The sequence below is a fragment of the Biomphalaria glabrata genome, chromosome 12 (genome assembly GCF_947242115.1).
Source record: "Biomphalaria glabrata chromosome 12, xgBioGlab47.1, whole genome shotgun sequence".
Classification (NCBI taxonomy): Eukaryota; Metazoa; Mollusca; class Gastropoda; family Planorbidae; genus Biomphalaria; species Biomphalaria glabrata.
The window spans coordinates 18450575-18465379 of NC_074722.1; the positions used below are offsets into that span (position 1 = coordinate 18450575).

The window sequence follows — 14805 nt, forward strand, 5'->3', positions numbered from 1 at the left end:
TGTGTACCGGAACAATACACCAAAACAGCCAGTTCTAACTTCTCTCAACACCTGCCTGTGTACTGAAACAATACACCAAAACAGCCAGTTCTAACGTCTCAACACCTGTCTGTGTACCGGAACAATACACCAAAACAGCCAGTTCTAACTTCTCTCAACACCTGCCTGTGTACTGGAACAATACACCAAAACAGCCAGTTCTAACGTCTCAACACCTGCCTGTGTACCGGAACAATACACCAAAAACAGCCAGTTCTAACTTCTCTCAACACCTGCCTGTGTACTGGAACAATACACCAAAACAGCCAGTTCTAACTTCTCAACACCTGCCTGTGTACTGGAACAATACACCAAAACAGCCAGTTCTTTGTAGCTTTTTTCCCGCCGTTTATGACAATGGTCAATTGTGTATGTAAATATCAGCGAAGATTCTTTCATCTGTACTCAACACTATTTCTCTAGCCTTAATTCTCTATTTGATGCTATTAGTCTAAAAGACAGCAGAGGTCTAGTGGGGCTTTCAAAACGTTTGAAAGTTGTATTTGTATGACATTTCTTTGAGAGAGATTCAAACCTAAGTCAATGTCTCAGAACAAGATCAACGTTCTACGTTACCATACGCAATTAGGTTTGTGCTTGATGTTCTAAAGAAATAGGTGCACACGCTGGGGCACTCAACACAAACACACATTGATGCACTCTCATCTGAACACAAACAAACTATACACTCTCATCTCAACACAAACAAACTATACACTCTCATCTTAACTCAAACACACTGATGCACACTCATCCAAGCACAAACACTGGTGCACTATTATCTCAACACAAACACACACTGACGCAACTATATCTAAACACAAACTTCACTGATGTACTCTAAACACAAACTTCACTGATGTACTCTAAAGACAAACTTCACTGATGTGCTCTAAACACAAACTTCACTGATGTACTCTAAACACAAACTTCACTGATGTGCTCTAAACACAAACTTCACTGATGTACTCTAAACACAAACTTCACTAATGTACTCTAAACACAAACTTCACTGATGTACTCTAAACACAAACTTCACTGATGTACTCTAAACACAAACTTCACTGATGTACTCTAAACACAAACTTCACTGATGTACTCTAAACACAAACTTCACTGATGTACTCTAAACACAAACTTCACTGATGCACTCTAAACACAAACTTCACTGATGTACTCTAAACACAAACTTCACTGATGTACTCTAAACACAAACTTCACTGATGTACTCTAAACACAAACTTCACTGATGCTCTCGTATCTAAAATAATATAGAAGTACTCTAAACACAAACTTCACTGATGTACTCTAAACACAAACTTCACTGATGTACTCTAAACACAAACTTCACTGATGTACTCTAAACACAAACTTCACTGATGTACTCTAAACACAAACTTCACTGATGCTCTCGTATCTAAAATAATATAGAAATCATTATATTTGAAAACTGTGTTCTTTATGTATGGAGAGTGTCAGGACTTAAATAAATTTTTAAGTATTAAATTGTCTTAAAAGTAACATTAATTTGTAATGTGTGTATGTATTATAATTAATTTATAATTTTCTTTTACTTAACAAATATTAGTCCCAAGATTCAGCCTAACAGAGACACCACACACACACTCAGTTAGACAGAAACTAATAAACAATGTGTAGGATGATTTAAATTAAACTATGAATTTAATCCAATAAGATTTATACAATGAAATGATATACGACTAACGGGAATGATAATTGACTATAAAGTACATATAGTATTATATGGTTCAATTAAATACTTCAACAGTATTTTTTTTTTTAAAGTATTGACCTCATCAATATTCTATTTCAAGACAAAGATTCTGTAATCAGGTGCAGTGCACTTCCTATACAGATGTTTATGGTACACACAAGTAGATCTATTTTCTAGCCAATGTCACCACGATGAAGTCAAAGTTCAGAGTAGTACCAAAACTCACAACGTCACAATTTAACATCAAGTCTGGTTATAGAAATCTGGAATCTGGAACCTCCGACTCGAAACCCAAAACTTGAAACCTCAGACGAAAAAATCTGAGACGAAAACCTCAGTCCTGAAACCTATAGAAAGGCACTACATAAGAATAAATTAGCTCATATGACGTCATTGTCTATTGATGAAAGCGGCGTTATTAGATAAAGAATATTTTTATCATGCAACTAAATAATTAGTTGCGACGGAGAGTTCAGAGAAATTATAATGCAAATAAAAGTATAAGTAATAAAAAGTGAGTGACCGTGAACTTTGCTCTCTACCTTGACCTGTGAAGTGCGTGATCAAGTGATTTTTTTTTGTTCTTTATTTCGTTCAGTGGGTGGCAACTCAAATAGTTGAAATAAGAATATTAAGTTTGTAGTAAATAATACAATAGAACTTTTTGTTTCTGACACATGCAACGTTACAGACACAAGACTTAATCCTCTCGCTGGTCTGCACGGACTTAAAGACTCTGAAATAAAGAGTTGGCTGAAGTCTTTGCACTAAATATCTGACACAGTTCGCCAGTAATAAATCGTCAGCTATTAATTCTCAGCTATTAATTGTGACTCTTTTTCAGTAAGCTATTTACATGGCTCTATCAGTTGATACTACTTTTGAAAAGCATGAAAAACTTTTTTTTTTCTTTTTTTTTTTTTTAAATCAATAGCTTCATGGCAATAATGAAAGAAAATACATTAAAGCTAAATTCAACTATTTGAGTAATGTTCACTGTGTGAAATAGAATCCAGACGGAGATGGAGATACACAGAGGCGGCCGCTGCGTCATATGCACATTGAAAGAGCAGGACTGCAAGAGGACGTAGAGTAAGAGAGCAAGATTCAAACTCCTGCTGCTCCCTTGTACGAGGGTGAGGGCACCCCTAACCACCCCCACAGCGCACTTTGAAATATCAGCACTAACATAATCACATACGACCTTGTTCTCTTTCATGTCATCTTTTATTGTCCCACCAGAGCCTTACGCTAGGGGCCATAACTTAATAAGCGGCCATCTATCTGGTCAGCTTGACAAAAACCACAGTTGTCTGCTCTTGCTGTTCCTCCCCGCTACAAAGGGAGATAACCTAATGAATGGCAAATAATTCTTCGGACCGGGTGTGAATAAGAGACAATATAATAAGAGTGGAAAACATGTATTGATCGAGCCGTTGCTGAGGGCTGACATTCTTTCTCTTTTTATAGAAACCACAAAACTAAGTTTTGTATTTTTTTCATAGACAGAGTGCTAACTTGTAGTAGGACTGTTATACATTGATACTTAATAATTACGTTTTAATGCGCATGCTCACAATGTGTGTTAACTTTAAACTTCCTAGATAGTGTTTTGATTGTTTCAATAGACCAATACTACAGCCTATAATTTAAAATTGTCAAAGAAATGATTATTTTTATATAATACTAGTCGACCGGCGGCGTAGCATACGCCGCTATTTTGCAGGGCCGGCCTTAGATGACCGCAGTGGGCTCCCGCGGCCTCCTGTCGATTTACCAGGAGCTCCTGGAAATCTCCTGAAATTGCAAAATATACGAAAAAGTACTGGAAATATCCGGAATTTTTTAGAAAACTCATACAAATCTCCTGAAATATATAGACAAAAATTGTCATTTTGGGGTGTCATTCAATATGGAAAATGCCAATTCTACGCGCGATTAAAAAAAACAACTAAAAAGAAGCTTCTCGCGCCTCAAACTAATGAAGAATTTCTTGAGGTCAACAATTCTCAAAGATAGATTGAAACATTTCTTAACTCTTGCTATTGAGTGTGACCTATGTAGGGAACAGAATTTTTATGATATACTGTATGACTTCGCTACATGCAAGGCTCGTAAAGTAATCCTGTACGTAGTAAAGATTGAATAAAATGTCAAGACGAATTTATTTTCTAATACAAACTCTTCAATTTCACTTATTACCCTTGGCGTAACACTAGTTCGTCCGACTTGCAGAAATAAGAGAGTGATCTTTCCTTTACTTCTTCTTCTCGTTTAAACTGTTGAGGGAAGACGAGAATTATATATATATATAGATGTGGCATGTAGCGTAAACCACTTAGCCTCCTAACAAGAGGGCTTGAGTTTGATTCTGATGTTGACTATGAATTTTTTTATTGCGATTCGACTCCAACTGATTTGTGTTTCCTAAGGCTTGGAACCTCCCAGATCTCCCCTTTCCTTTCAGTTCCACCCCAGAGCGTAGAGCATGTTAGACTATTTATAGCACCAGTAATAGCGTGAAAAACGCGCAGTAAAAAAACGCTAGAAATAATCTCCATCTCTTAAAAAAATGACTAGGGGATTCTGAAAAACTCATTTTACAAAGTAAGAACCAGATTTTATTTTCTAGGTAATTAATTAATGAGCCAAAACAATATGACTCGTTCTTCTAACAATTCAATCACTCACCTATAGATGTGTAAATGTGTACTTATAGATCCTTTACAGCGTTGTTAGAACTGATTGGTCGCGATATTTTCATGTTTTCCAATAACAAAAGAGTAGACAAGTCATAATGACACAAAAGACTTCAGATACAGCGATTGGCTTCCTCACCTGAGAGTCTTGGGTTTGATTCCTGGTGAAGATTGGAATTTTCAATTTCGTGATCTATTAGAGCGTCTCTTAATGAGTACCTAACATTAGATTGGGAAAAGTAAAGGCCGTTGTGCTGGCCACATGAAACTCGTTTAACGTGGGCCACAGAAACATTAGCCGTAGAAACTGAAAGGGTAACTTTACTTGTTTACAAAGCTTCTATCAACTCACTCTGTCTGTCTGGTACAAAGTGTCAACACGTTATGTCTTCTACACCCAATGAAGCTGAGACATTGTGCACAATTATCTCTTTTAACTGACAACACAAGAATCAATTTTAAAAAATGTTAAGTAACTACTGGTATTTCATTATTTTGTTTGGTATCTCAAATTACATGACTGATCCAAGCTAATTGATCAAATTACTTGACTGATCCAAGCTAATTGATCAAATTACATGACTGATCCAAGCTAGTTGATCAAATTACATGACTGATCCAAGCTAATTGATCAAATTACTTGACTGATCCAAGCTAATTGATCAAATTACATGACTGATCCAAGCTAATTGATCAAATTACATGACTGATCCAAGCTAATTGATCAAATTACATGACTGATCCAAGCTAATTGATCAAATTACATGACTGATCCAAGCTAATTGATCAAATTACATGACTGATCCAAGCTAGTGGATCAAATTACATGACTGATCCAAGCTAGTTGATCAAATTACATGACTGATCCAAGCTAGTTGATCAAATTACATGACTGATCCAAGCTAATTGATCAAATTACATGACTGATCCAAGCTAATTGATCAAATTACTTGACTGATCCAAGCTAATTGATCAAATTACATGACTGATCCAAGCTAATTGATCAAATTACTTGACTGATCCAAGCTAATTGATCAAATTACATGACTGATCCAAGCTAATTGATCAAATTACATGACTGATCCAAGCTAATTGATCAAATAACTTGACTAATCCAAGCTAATTGATCAAATTACATGACTGATCCAAGCTAATTGATCAAATTACATGACTGATCCAAGCTAGTTGATCAAATTACATGACTGATCCAAGCTAGTTGATCAAATTACATGACTGATCCAAGCTAGTTGATCAAATTACATGACTGATCCAAGCTAGTTGATCAAATTACATGACTGATCCAAGCTAATTGATCAAATTACATGACTGATCCAAGCTAATTGATCAAATTACATGACTGATCCAAGCTAATTGATCAAATTACACTTCTAATAAGCTTTTTTTTTTAAAAGTATTTTTATGTTGTTTTTTTGTTACTTTTTAAATATAAAACAAGAATTCCCCATCTGAAACACACATACCGCTCTCTCTCTCTCTCTCTCTCTCTCTCTCTCATACACACATACGTACCCTCTAAAATGTAATGTAAAAAATGAATTCATGAAGATTAAAAAGGAACAAAATACCCCCCCCCCGCTTTTTTTTTTCCCATGCAACTCTTGCCTCGTTTTCAATCAAAGAAAACCAACAAGGAACAGACTGAACAGACGTACGCAGTATAAGAGATGCGCTGGCAGAGCTGCTGGTGTTCTTGTCTGACTCTCGGACTCACAGCGCTAACCCTGCTACCACACTCAGTAACACACGAAGTAATGATGTGTCAGCGCGTGAACCTATTGATGTCAGTAGAGGAGTGTAAGTACAACAGGACGGCACCAACAAGGTCATTCACTTTGGTAGACTGGAGCCAGGACCTACGGTGTTCTTGTCTTTTTTTTTTATATAACAATAACTTGTTTCCAGAACTAGAACAATTTAGTTACAAACAACTTAGTTACAAACAATTTTGTTACAAACAACTTAGTTACAAACAACTTAGTTACAAACAACTTAGTTACAAACAACTTAGTTACAAACGATTTGTTACAAACAACTTAGTTACAAACAATTTAGTTACAAACAACTTAGTTACAAACAACTTAGTTACAAACAATTTAGTTACAAACATTTTAGTTACAAACAATTTAGTTACAAACAACTTAGTTACAAACAACTTAGTTACAAACAACTTAGTTACAAACAACTTAGTTACAAACGATTAGTTACAAACAACTTAGTTACAAACAATTTAGTTACAAACAATTTAGTTACAAACAACTTATTTACAAACAACTTAGTTACAAACAATTTAGTTACAAACAATTTAGTTACAAACAACTTAGTTACAAACAACTTAGTTACAAACAATTTAGTTACAAACAACTTAGTTACAAACAATTTAGTTACAAACAACATAGTTACAAACAACTTAGTTACAAACAATTTAGTTACAAACAACTTAGTTACAAACAACTTAGTTACAAACAACTTAGTTACAAACAATTTAGTTACAAACAACTTAGTTACAAACAACTTAGTTACAAACAACTTAGTTACATACAATTTAGTTACAAACAACTTAGTTACAAACAACTGAGTTACAAACAACTTAGTTACAAACAACTTAGTTACAAACAACTTAGTTACAAACAACTTAGTTACAAACAACTTAGTTACAAACAACTGAGTTACAAAACCTAAATGCGGAAAAATACACAAATATTTGTTGGTCCTCTTGTCTACTTTGAACAATTCTAACGTTCAAACGAGTTTCCCAGTGCAGCCATCGAGCTAGTCATTTCTTGTCTACTTTGAACAATTCTAACGTTCAAACGAGTTTCCCAGTGCAGCCATCGAGCTAGTCATTTCTTGTCTACTTTGAACAATTCTAACGTTCAAACGAGTTTCCCAGTGCAGCCATCGAGCTAGTCATTTCTTGTCTACTTTGAACAATTCTAACGTTCAAACGAGTTTCCCAGTGCAGCCATCGAGCTAGTCATTTCTTGTCTACTTTGAACAATTCTAACGTTCAAACGAGTTTCCCAGTGCAGCCATCGAGCTAGTCATTTCTTGTCTACTTTGAACAATTCTAACGTTCAAACGAGTTTCCCAGTGCAGCCATCGAGCTAGTCATTTCTTGTCTACTTTGAACAATTCTAACGTTCAAACGAGTTTCCCAGTGCAGCCATCGAGCCAGTCATTTCTTGTCTACTTTGAACAATTCTAACGTTCAAACGAGTTTCCCAGTGCGGCCATCGAGCTAGTCATTTCTTGTCTACTTTGAACAATTCTAACGTTCAAACGAGTTTCCCAGTGCAGCCATCGAGCTAGTCATTTCTTGTCTACTTTGAACAATTCTAACGTTCAAACGAGTTTCCCAGTGCAGCCATCGAGCTAGTCATTTCTTGTCTACTTTGAACAATTCTAACGTTCAAACGAGTTTCCCAGTGCAGCCATCGAGCTAGTCATTTCTTGTCTACTTTGAACAATTCTAACGTTCAAACGAGTTTCCCAGTGCAGCCATCGAGCCAGTCATTTCTTGTCTACTTTGAACAATTCTAACGTTCAAACGAGTTTCCCAGTGCGGCCATCGAGCTAGTCATTTCTTGTCTACTTTGAACAATTCTAACGTTCAAACGAGTTTCCCAGTGCAGCCATCGAGCTAGTCATTTCTTGTCTACTTTGAACAATTCTAACGTTCAAACGAGTTTCCCAGTTGAGCCATCGAGCTAGTCATTTCTTGTCTACTTTGAACAATTCTAACGTTCAAACGAGTTTCCCAGTGCAGCCATCGAGCTAGTCATTTCTTGTCTACTTTGAACAATTCTAACGTTCAAACGAGTTTCCCAGTGCAGCCATCGAGCTAGTCATTTCTTGTCTATTTTGAACAATTCTAACGTTCAAACGAGTTTCCCAGTGCAGCCATCGAGCTAGTCATTTCTTGTCTACTTTGAACAATTCTAACGTTCAAACGAGTTTCCCAGTGCAGCCATCGAGCCAGTCATTTCTTGTCTACTTTGAACAATTCTAACGTTCAAACGAGTTTCCCAGTGCGGCCATCGAGCTAGTCATTTCTTGTCTACTTTGAACAATTCTAACGTTCAAACGAGTTTCCCAGTGCAGCCATCGAGCCAGTCATTTCTTGTCTACTTTGAACAATTCTAATGTTCAAACGAGTTTCCCAGTGCAGCCATCGAGCCAGTCATTTCTTGTCTACTTTGAACAATTCTAACGTTCAAACGAGTTTCCCAGTGCAGCCATCGAGCTAGTCATTTCTTGTCTACTTTGAACAATTCTAACGTTCAAACGAGTTTCCCAGTGCAGCCATCGAGCTAGTCATTTCTTGTCTACTTTGAACAATTCTAACGTTCAAACGAGTTTCCCAGTGCAGCCATCGAGCTAGTCATTTCTTGTCTACTTTGAACAATTCTAACGTTCAAACGAGTTTCCCAGTGCAGCCATCGAGCTAGTCATTTCTTGTCTACTTTGAACAATTCTAACGTTCAAACGAGTTTCCCAGTGCAGCCATCGAGCTAGTCATTTCTTGTCTACTTTGAACAATTCTAACGTTCAAACGAGTTTCCCAGTGCAGCCATCGAGCTAGTCATTTCTTGTCTACTTTGAACAATTCTAACGTTCAAACGAGTTTCCCAGTGCAGCCATCGAGCTAGTCATTTCTTGTCTACTTTGAACAATTCTAACGTTCAAACGAGTTTCCCAGTGCAGCCATCGAGCTAGTCATTTCTTGTCTACTTTGAACAATTCTAACGTTCAAACGAGTTTCCCAGTGCAGCCATCGAGCTAGTCATTTCTTGTCTACTTTGAACAATTCTAACGTTCAAACGAGTTTCCCAGTGCAGCCATCGAGCTAGTCATTTCTTGTCTACTTTGAACAATTCTAACGTTCAAACGAGTTTCCCAGTGCAGCCATCGAGCTAGTCATTTCTTGTCTACTTTGAACAATTCTAACGTTCAAACGAGTTTCCCAGTGCAGCCATCGAGCTAGTCATTTCTTGTCTACTTTGAACAATTCTAACGTTCAAACGAGTTTCCCAGTGCAGCCATCGAGCTAGTCATTTCTTGTCTATTTTGAACAATTCTAACGTTCAAACGAGTTTCCCAGTGCAGCCATCGAGCTAGTCATTTCTTGTCTACTTTGAACAATTCTAACGTTCAAACGAGTTTCCCAGTGCAGCCATCGAGCCAGTCATTTCTTGTCTACTTTGAACAATTCTAACGTTCAAACGAGTTTCCCAGTGCGGCCATCGAGCTAGTCATTTCTTGTCTACTTTGAACAATTCTAACGTTCAAACGAGTTTCCCAGTGCAGCCATCGAGCCAGTCATTTCTTGTCTACTTTGAACAATTCTAATGTTCAAACGAGTTTCCCAGTGCAGCCATCGAGCCAGTCATTTCTTGTCTACTTTGAACAATTCTAACGTTCAAACGAGTTTCCCAGTGCAGCCATCGAGCTAGTCATTTCTTGTCTACTTTGAACAATTCTAACGTTCAAACGAGTTTCCCAGTGCAGCCATCGAGCTAGTCATTTCTTGTCTACTTTGAACAATTCTAACGTTCAAACGAGTTTCCCAGTGCAGCCATCGAGCTAGTCATTTCTTGTCTACTTTGAACAATTCTAACGTTCAAACGAGTTTCCCAGTGCAGCCATCGAGCCAGTCATTTCTTGTTTACTTTGAACAATTCTAACGTTCAAACGAGTTTCCCAGTGCGGCCATCGAGCTAGTCATTTCTTGTCTACTTTGAACAATTCTAACGTTCAAACGAGTTTCCCAGTGCAGCCATCGAGCTAGTCATTTCTTGTCTACTTTGAACAATTCTAATGTTCAAACGAGTTTCGCAGTGCAGCCATCGAGCCAGTCATTTCTTGTCTACTTTGAACAATTCTAACGTTCAAACGAGTTTCCCAGTGCAGCCATCGAGCTAGTCATTTCTTGTCTACTTTGAACAATTCTAACGTTCAAACGAGTTTCCCAGTGCAGCCATCGAGCTAGTCATTTCTTGTCTAATTTGAACAATTCTAACGTTCAAACGAGTTTCCCAGTGCAGCCATCGAGCTAGTCATTTCTTGTCTACTTTGAACAATTCTAACGTTCAAACGAGTTTCCCAGTGCAGCCATCGAGCTAGTCATTCTTTTCCCAACGATATACATCTACTGTCAAATTTCTAGGAAAATCCTTAGAGCCGCTTTCGAGATCTGTGTCCACCTAAGTTCCATAAATGTGGACTTAAATTGAAGTTCCGGTATTGTAAAAAAGTTTTAGAAGCAAATATCTTTAAAATGTTTCTTGTTTAAAAAATGGCCCAATAATTAAATTAAGTCTAATTTTTCAATCACTTAAAACAATATTTTTTTTTATCTTTGATGTTTACACCTATGTCCTAGGCTAGTCCTATTTTCAATTCTAATGTCCTCTCTGTCCTATAGAGTCGTGTTAAAAACTACTACAACCAGCTTAACTTATTGCTAGTGGTGAATCAGTCCACTGGCAATCCACTATGCCCTTGTGTCTTATACATTTCTGTACATAACATACAACTCAATAGACTCAGTCAATGGACCAATTGAAGCTTGGGTACCACTTGAATTGTATTCTGGGACATTCACCTACAAAAAAAAATTGCCTCAAGTCGCCTCTAAGGGAATGTATCGCAGAAGCCACACAGAACTGTCTCCTGCGTTTCTCTCCCCCTGTTGTTATAGAAACTGAGACGCGGAAGGGGCGAGTAGCGCGCGAGATGCTAGCGGCAGATGTGTGAGGTGTTCAACAAGTGTGTGACGTGGATTGATAAGGCGGACCTCTCTGGTGCCACACACCGGACCGAGCAGAACTGATAGACTGAAAATAGCTTCCTGTACGCTTCATTGAACCCCACTTGTCACCTACTGACGTCAGACATTTTGTCCCTAGAGCTGTCATTTATAATGGCGCCATCGGATAGATCAACTTCCGGATGCCAGTCAAACCCGTCCGTCAAGATACTTTTTTGGATAATTTAAAAAGTTTGAGGAAATTCGTTTGGAAAAGGATGAAAACATTTCCACCTGTGTGAAGTTATTTGTTTTTTTAATTCTTAATTTTCAACTGGAGGAATTGTGACATAAGAAATGCCCAACAGAAGAAAACAAAGTGAACTCATTTCTGGACAAGGAATACTGACCTTTTGTTTCTTTTCAAATTTTAAAAGAGTTAATGATTTTTCGCTATGTTAAAAAATAGTACTGTTATGACTTTTTTTGTGTTGTTTTTACTGAAAATATTTTTTTCTTTAAAAAAAAATGGATACATTTGCTGAGTTAAGCGTTTACAAGTTACATATTATCATAAAAAAGCTGAGTTTATCTTGACCTGAAGCCCTGCTTGGGAGAACAGTTACAGTAAACAAGACGTCAAGTGATTACATGTTCAAAACATCTTTCCAACTATCTCTTAATCTAATTCTATTAAAAACAAATCATCATCAAGGACATTGCGACACATTCGTTTGGCCTCCAAACCTTTGCGATGAAATCCGCCAAGATTGGTCAGTTGACGCCCATTTCCGATCGATTGTTACCAACTGATCGATCAGACCCCCACAAAGCGCTGTCGCAGCCCCCTGGTGGCGTACAGCAAGCCTGGTTGTGTCGCGGTGACCAAATTCTGGTGGAAGATGGCGGGGGAGAGTACAATTGTCTTGGCGTTTGTCACAAAGTGAACTCTCCTGACAATGAGATAGGTACACGCGGTGGACATGAGAAGCAAGGTGGATATTCTCGATTAGATAGTCAATGTGGACATGATAGACTAAATACTCAATGTGGACATGATAGGCAGCTTCTCAACGAGACAGACATACATACAAAGCTCATTCATGATGACATCAATGATGACAATGTACATCTCTTTAAAAGATGTGATACAAACACTCTCAGCCATCAAGATGAACATGTTGAAAACGAGAAATATAAAACTATAAACATAGAAGACTATAAACTGATACAAGCAAAACTTGATCCAAAATTATCAGAATCTGATTCAGTAGGCATCAAAGAAAGGGATTTGATTACAAATGTATCTAAAATAAATACAAACTTAGCTACCAATGCTGAGCTTTCAAAAGATAATAATACTGACAAAGTTTCAAATATTCATTCAGATATTTTGAAGGATATCAGTTTAGAAATTACCCATTCAGAGCTGGTGCAAGATTTAATTGCTGAAATTACTCCACAGGCTACTTCAGAATGTAACAGAGAGTTTGATCTTAAGAGAATAGTCGTTGCAAAACCGGACAGAGGCGTATCCCCACAAAATTTTAGCGACACTTGTTTCAAACCCGACTCTTTGAATACAAGTTCCCCGCGATATCCAGAGCCAGGTTTTGAAACCAACAGTGATCCGCAATGTCCACCTCAGTCTCGACTGTGTGAAAGACAATGTGCCTGCAAAGAATCTTCTGTTCGCAACTCTGCTCCGCCTAGAACAAATCAGATTTACATTGACAGCCAAAACGACAGAGCTCATTTCAAGTTCGTCTCAGCACAAAGCTATCAAGAAAACTCTCAGCGGCATCGCAATCGCCGTCCATGTTCATTCACATCATCTTTGTGTAATACAAATATCGAATCTAGCACAGAATCTTCCGAGTTGGACAACTGGAGCCGGTTTATACATAGCAGACGAAATGCCCAACAATCGGGCCGTTTAGAACAGTTCAAGATGTCTAGTCAGGAGAAAGTGTACATCAACAATTCTAGAGATTCCAAATCACCGTCCTCCAGCGAAGTCTCCGTGGCGTGCTCCTGTCACTCTAAGAGGAACGAGCAAATCCTGTCAGTGTGTCGTCAAGATCTTCACGACAAAAGATTGTCTCATCAGTACTTGAACAGTTCCATCACTGGACACAAATACCCATTTATTTTCTCCGACACAGGAGTTCTGGATTCTCCAAACGTTCATTCAGAAATGATATTCAACGCAGCAAAAAGTAAAGAAAGACCTAATCCGGAAAGTATCCCGGGAGAACTAGCTCCACATCCTATACATCATTATTACAATAAAAGTTCCATGTTTCAACCTGTTGTCAGGGAACATAACTCAAGTTTTACAAGCAACATGGGAGAGAAGAAGAAAAACAAAGATTTTGATTTATCCATTTTCATTCCACTGGCACAAATGAAGTGCCCTTTCAGCAAACTCTCTGACTCCTCTGAGCAACCTTTCAACAGGCAGCACTCCACTAAATATCAACAGTTCAGTAGCCAAGACAACTGGGAAGAGCACACGCTGCTACGAGCTCCAGAGGCCGTCAATTATCTTTTAGCTCAGCGTTTGGAGCCTGGAGTGTCCAGCTCGGTGTACACCTCTTTCAGCCAAAGTACACTCATCCAACATCTAACTTGTGGTCATAGGCGGATTAGTTTTTCCCCCGTGTCGCTTCTGTGGGCGTTCCTTTCTGTCCTCGTGGCTGCTACTTGCCTGTTAAGTTTCCTGACGCCTTTCTGGGCAGTACATCCTGACCACATTCATTCCTTTGGTCTCCTGAATCTCTGCGTCAGAGATCAACGGTTCTCACATCCTAGGTCTATCTGCGTTAACTTCGGTTATCAACAGCTGTACTCTTATCGTAACCTGAACAACGAAACGGAAATTTTCCCCTACGTCGTGGACACGCCTCGCATCGATATTACTAGAATTCCTTCAGGGGCGTGGCAGGCAGCATGCTTGCTGTTCGGTGCTGGGGTGAGTGTCCAGATACTGGGTGCCGCTGTCTCCCTGGTGGTTCTGACTTTATCTGAGCCTTGGCACCGTAGAGTCGCTATGACTAATGGATACGTACAAACAGTTGGAGGTGAGTGAATAATTCTCATAGACAAAAATTAGTTTGAATGAAAGATTTGCAATTATGAAGTTTTTATCTTTTTTTCTTTCCTATTCATGACACTATCGACCCAAGACTTTAAAACATGTTAAGATGTCTTCAGAATGTGGTATAGTGTTGAAAAATAACTTTAAAAATATAGTAATCAGAATACTTCACTATCGGAGAAAGCTTATAAATTGCTTCACAGCCTTTGTATTGACCGTGTACTGGGCTTTGTAGTTTGTGACCACCAGAAGCTTTACCTTGAGTTTTCATGATGTCACTAGTTGAGTTTATAGAGAGTTTTGTGTTCTAGCTTTGTTGATTCCTAATTGCGTGAGATAACTTTAATACCCAATAACTTCAGCTCAAAACGACGATAGTTGTGTATTTACCTCTGCTGTTCGGAATGTTTTTATACGTAATTTGAGTTCTGACTTACCCAAGCTCTTAACAGATACTTGAAGA

At 38.1% G+C, this 14805-nt stretch overlaps 1 protein-coding gene across 1 annotated transcript in view; it reads left to right on the top strand.

The window, feature by feature from the left end:
* The first annotated feature begins 11274 nt into the window (after positions 1-11274).
* Positions 11275-14805, top strand: part of LOC106069928 (uncharacterized) — a 45192-nt gene continuing 41661 nt past the window's right edge. Inside the window, exon 1 of the mRNA XM_013229705.2 lies at positions 11275-14325. Coding sequence (XP_013085159.2) covers positions 11997-14325 — 2329 coding nt within the window. The 5' untranslated portion in view covers positions 11275-11996. The remainder of the gene's footprint in view (positions 14326-14805) is intronic.